The 5,884-nt window shown below is 53.0% G+C and overlaps 1 protein-coding gene across 3 annotated transcripts in view; it reads left to right on the top strand.

Moving 5' to 3' along the window:
• Nucleotides 1-5,884, top strand: part of CUNH11orf49 (chromosome unknown C11orf49 homolog) — a 227,722-nt gene that overhangs the window by 216,416 nt on the left and 5,422 nt on the right. For all 3 annotated transcript variants that reach the window (XM_008058838.2, XM_021712760.1, XM_021712761.1), the window contains one exon: nt 4,875-4,960. In XM_008058838.2, the coding sequence (XP_008057029.1) occupies nt 4,875-4,960 (86 nt within the window). The remainder of the gene's footprint in view (nt 1-4,874; nt 4,961-5,884) is intronic.

Below are 5,884 nucleotides of genomic sequence, written 5' to 3'. Positions count from 1 at the left end.
ATCCCAGCACTTTGGGAGGCCGAGGCGAGAGGACTGCCTGAGCCCATGGGTTCGAGACCCCCCTGGGCAACTTGGTGAGACCTAGTCTCTACAATAAATCAAAACTAGCCGGGCGTGGTAGTGCGCGCCTGTAGTTCCAGCTACTTGGAAGGCTGAAAAGGAAGGATCGCCGGACCCAGCAGGTTGAGGCTGTGGTGGGTGGGAGCGTGCCACTGCACTCCAGTCTGGGCAACAGAGTGAGACTCGAACTGAAAAAAAAAAAAGGAAGCCCTTTGAGAAGTATGAGCCTTCAAGCTTCCGCTTGAAAGCCTCCAGCAACAAGCAGCTCAATTCTTCACAGATCAGCCAGACAGCTTGAAAAAGTCTTCTGGAGCTAAATGCTAGGTCCTGTGACATCTCCCTCGGAGGCATTCCTTCAAGAGCTGGGTCTCAGCCCTCACTTCCTCACCAGGATTGTTCCAAGCTAAAGGATCGAATGCAGTCATTTGTCCAGTATCGTGGTTTTCAGACTCCACCACTCGGACCCTTTCCTCCATGATTCTAGTTTATTCCTGTTAAATGGACTATGCAGAGGTGAAAGTAGTGTCCAGTGTCACCTGGCCAGGGGAAAAGAAAAAACTCCGGCCTCACTCATTTGTCATGCATTCCTTCATTCAGCAGATATTTACTGAGTACCTACTATGTGCCAGGCACCATGTTGGCCTGGAGTCAAGCAGCAGGCAGGAAGACAGAGATGTCACTTGGTGGATCTCATAGTCCTGGGACACAGACACACAGAACAGTGTGAGGAGGTTGCTGAGAAATGGAGAAGCCAATAGCAGGAAGGCTTGGCCTATTGGGTGTGGGAAGGCGCTTTCCTCTTTAACTTCCCTGAGAGGTGCTACATAGGCTGCACCCTGGAGAATCAGTAGAGGGCAGATGGCAGATAGGTGAGGAGAGAGGCGTGGGAGCCAGGGAGCACTCAGGCGGAGGGCCTGAGGAAGGAGAGCCCGGAAGGATGAAGGATCAGAGCGGCTGGAATACAGTGGGTGGGGGGGACAGGGGCAGACCTGGCGCTCACAGGCCAGGATATGGGGGGGGCTGTGGGAAGCCCTCAAGGAGTTTAAAACAAAATGGCAAAAGGGACAAATCTGCATTTTAAAGATCTTTCTGACCACGGAAGCAAGGGTAGTTGCAGTAAAGCTGGAGGTAGGAAGGTGGGAGTGAAGTGGATGGATTCGGGAGAAATGTCAGCGATGGTAGAGTGCGCCTTGGTGATTGACCACTTCATTTGGGGCGGGCCAGGGAGCGCTTCTGGGATGCCCCCAGGTTGCTGGCTGAGCCGAGTCGCAGGTGGTGTTGCTAACCAAGCTGAGATGTAGTTGCCTTTTGGCAGCCTTTCTCGCTGCCAGCAATCAAGAAAAGCCCTCCGTCCCTTTCACACGTGCTGCTGGGATCCAGCCACGTGTCCTTCGGAAGGCCCCTGCCTCGTGTGCCTCCCTCCACCGGCCTGCTGCTTCCTCCTGACAGTGAGCACACAGGGCTGCTCTGCTCCCGCAGACACGCCCGCCCTCCCTCCCACGCTGGCTGCCCCTTCCACCACAGCCCTCTCCGAAGTGGCCACTGATGTTGAGTCAAGAGCAGCCCCTGGCAGAGAGCTGCAAGCCAGTTCTGAGTCCGTAAGGGAGCGCCCTCCTCTCCTGTCTGGCCGCAAGAGGGAGATGCTCAGATACCTGCTTCCAAGCCTCCGTGGTGCAGCTGGGCCTGTCTCAGGAGCATGCAGGCTAGTGAGATCGCAGACAGAGGGGCCTCCCGCAATCAGACAGGGGCGATGCCTGCCAACTCTGTGAATATGCCGAAAAGCACGGAACCGTACTTTCAAGGGGTGAATCGTACGGTGTTTCATTATAAATAAATGGAGAGAACTAAATTATAAATGGAGGTAAACTGCCATAAACAGGAGCACGGGGTTCCAGATGGTGAGACACACAGAAGCCACGTGACATCTGGAAGGCATGGGCTCCCCTTGGTGGTTTCCTGCGTCAGGGATGTTCCCAGCCCAACACTGTTCCACTCATTACATTAGGCTATCGGAGTTCTTGGCTGTCCTGGGAGTAGCGCAGGAAGGACGAGTGGTTTCTCTTCCAGGGCCTTTCCCTTCCCTTGCCGAGCCTGGGAAGGAAAAACTCGGAGGGGCTAGTGGCTCTTGCCCCCAAGTGCTCCTGGGAGTCTCTCTTCCTCGGCAGTGCAGGTGTCTTTTCTAACCCCAGGCCCTTCTACCTGTCCCCTCCGCCATCTCTCTGCTTCCTCCCCATCCAGATGTCAGAATCGAAGCCTTGTGCCCTCTCTCTTCTGCGAGCCCATCCTCCTCAAGGCATGGGAAACAGAAGCAACCACTTGGCCTATGGCACTGCACTTAGTGCCCTGGCTACGGATGGAGGGACCAGGGCGCCCTCCTGTGGCCATCGGCAACATTACTTCTTCCCACCCTCCGGGCTTGAACTGTTTTCCAGCTGGAATTTTAATGTTGCACTCTGATAGCGGAGACAGCTTTCTTCCTCCCCAGGAGATACTTGAGGAACAGTTAAGGCCCTGACATATAGGTAACAAGAAAGAAAATAAATTAGCCACAGAAACTAAGAAATGAAAGGTTGGTGTTTCTGTTACGTATCTTATATTTTAAAAGAGGTGGTGAGACCTAATGGAAAAGGCATGGCCTGTGGAGCTGAGCAAGCTCACCAGCTGTGAGTGTGACTTTGGCAAGCTGACCTTCCTGAGACTTAGCCTCCTCACCTATAAAATGGAAATAGGCCAGATGAGGTGGCTGACGCCTATAATCCCAGCACTTTCAGGAGGCCGGGCTAAGAAGATGGCTTGAGCCAGGAGTTTGAGACCAGTCTGGGCAACATAGTGAGGCTCTACAAAAAATACAGAAATTAGCTGGGCATGGTGGCATGTGCCTGTAGTCTCAGCTACTCCAGAGGCTGAGGTAGAAAGATCGCCTGAACCTACGAGGTCGAGGCTGCAGTAAGCTGGCATTGTGCCACTGCATTCCAGCCTGTGTGATGGAATGAGACCTTGTTTCAAATAAATAAAATACGATGTAAATAACAAGACCTGCCTAGTAGTATTATTGTGGTATAAAATTTAATTAATGTAGTTAAATATCTTCTACAGAGCCTGCCATGAGGTAGGGTACTCAGGAAACGGTGCCTGTTTCTTGTGTGGGTTTTTTTTAGGGTAGGGGTCTCACTCTGTTGCCCAGGCTAGAGTGCAGTGGTGCAGTTATGGCTCACCACAGCCTCAACCTCCTGGGCTCAAGCAGTCCTATCACCTTGACTTCCTGAGTAGCTGAGATCATGACACCCAGCTAATTAAAAAAATTTTTTTTGTAGAGACAGGGTCTCACTGTGTCACCCAAGCCAGTCTTGAACTCCTAGGCTCAAGCAATGTGCCTGCCTCAGCCTCCTAAAGCACTGGGATTCCAGGCATGAGCCACTGTATCTGGCTGGTGTCTGTTTCTATTGTTATCATTATTACAATTAAGGACTAGATAGGACCCTTCAGGGAGGTCTGCAGGGCCAGCTGCCTTGCACAAGTCTCGGGCAGGAGCATCACTCACGCTGTATTTTCTATAAAGCTCCTTTCCAGGGGGTGAGCAAGGCTGAGGCTGATCCCGCTGCCAGTCTGTGGAACCGCTGACGCAGGGAAGTGGAGGGAGATTTCGAAAGATGCGTGAGAGGGCAAAATCACAATCTAAAGGACACCAGGAAAGATAAAGCCAGAGGGCCCCAGCCAGAAACAGACTGCGGCTAGCCTCACTCCAGCCCATGGCCTGGCGCCCTGCCTGTGGCGCCCTGCCTGGCACACAGATGGAGCCCAGCAAGTGCGTGTTTCCTTCTCTTCCTTCTCGTCCCCTCTGAGCATGGACATGGCCATGGTCTGATTCCTTTACAAGTCAGATGTTTTTCTCCCTGTGAGGTGGGTGCCCAGTGGGAGGGACTAAAGACAGGAAAAGCCAGGAGGCAGTTAACTTGTGTGCACGGACAGTAGGGAGGAACAGTGGCCGCCGCAGCATCCCAAGGTGGGTGTGTTCTCGGCCCTCTCAAGTGCGGCATCCCCGGGAGATCTCTGCCCTCTCCCCTTGTCTGCCATCTGCGTCCCAGGGTGGACGCGCCTCTGACTGTTCTAGCCAGAAAGTGGCTGATTACACCTCAGCAGCACATGCCAAGGCTCCTTTAACCCGTTGGCTGTTTTTTGCCTTTTCTGATCAGCTGTATTTATTCTGAACTAAACGGTCCTCACTGCAGAATGAAAGGATTTACCACTTTGTTGTTGTTGTTGTTTAGTTTTGTTGGTTTTTTTTAGTTGGAGTCTCACTCTGTCACCCAGACTGGAGTGCAGTGGCTGCTCCCGGCCACCGCAGCCTCGACCTGCTGGGCTCCGGCGATCCTTCCGCCTCAACCTTCTCAGTCAAGTAGCTGGAACTACAGGCGCGCGCTACCACGTCCGGCTCATTTTGATTTATTGTAGAGATGAGGTCCCGCCAACTTGCCCAGGCGGGTCTCGAACCTGCGGGCTCAGGCAATCCTCTCACCTCAGCCTCCCAAAGGCGCGGGATTACAGGCTGAGCCACCAAACCCGGCTAGGATTTACCACTTAAGTATATGAAAAAAGCCTTGGCTGCATGACAGCTGCACCCTCTCGTTGTTGCTCCTTGCCTGCTGGTGCCACTGAGTCTGAACCGAGAGCCCACTCTTGTTACAATTTGATCTGCTCTGTTTAGTGACAGCGTCCAGTTGATGGAGAAGGAGACTGGGAGCTCATGGACAGTCCCTTGCTGGTACACATGCCCCCCCCCCCGACGCACACACACATTCTCTCTTCCCCGGCAGGATCGTGCTCGTGGATGATGCCATGGACTGCTTGATGTCTTTTTCAGATTTCCTTTTTGCCTTCCAGATACAGTTTTACTACTCAGGTGAGTGTTCCAGGGATCCTCATAGCCCCTGTCTATGACCGTCTCCCTGTTGCCCTTCCTATCTGTGGGCCTGGCATACGGCTCTCTTCCCCACTTCCTTTGGGGGTGTGCCTCCCTGTGGGTCACTGACAGGAGGTCTAGTTCTCAGTGCGGTCACAAGACTTCATCTGCAGAGCTGGCTTCCTCAGCCTCCTGAAGATACCGAAAACCACACCACTTCCAGTCACTAGCACAGCCAAGCAACTTAAGTGATAATGACAATAACACTGTCAGTAGCATTTACTACTTATGGAAAACATGCTCTGTCCCAGATGTGGCACCAAGGACTCGAATTCTTTTTTTTTTTTTTTTGAGTTGGAGTCTCACTCTGTCACCCAGACTGGAGTGCAGTGGCCGCTCCCGTCCACCGCAGCCTTGACCTGCTGTGCTCCAGCGATCCTTCCACCTCAGCCTTCCAAGTAGGTGGAGTTACAGGCATGTGCTACCACGCCTGGCTGATTTTTTTATTTATTGTAGAGATGAGGTCTCGCTGCCCAGGCAGGTCTCGAACCCGCGGGCTCAGGCAATCCACTCACCTCAGCCTCCCAAAGTCACGGGATTACATGCTGAGCCACTGAGCCCGGCTTAAGGACTCGAATTCTTACAACAACCTAAGAGATAGGTCCTTGAGGGAATAGGCTTACAAGGCTAAGTAGCCAGTCACATGACTAATATGCAGTGGACACCAGCCTTGAAGACAGGACTGACCCCAAAGCCAAAGCTCCCAGCTGCTCTGCTGTGTCCATGTGACCAAGGACCTCTCCCTTGACGGTTGATCATGTGTGGGCACACCTTCTTACACCCTCAGCTTTTTTTTTTTTTTTTTGAGTGGAGTCTCACTCTGTCGCCCAGACTGGAGTGCAGTGGCCGCTCCCGGCCACCACA

This window comes from Carlito syrichta, unplaced genomic scaffold (genome assembly GCF_000164805.1).
Source record: "Carlito syrichta isolate Samal-C Ts95f unplaced genomic scaffold, Tarsius_syrichta-2.0.1 Scaffold303640, whole genome shotgun sequence".
NCBI lineage: Eukaryota > Metazoa > Chordata > Mammalia > Primates > Tarsiidae > Carlito > Carlito syrichta.
Note: the sequence above shows the minus strand (reverse complement) of the source record. Positions and strands in the feature narration are given on the sequence as shown.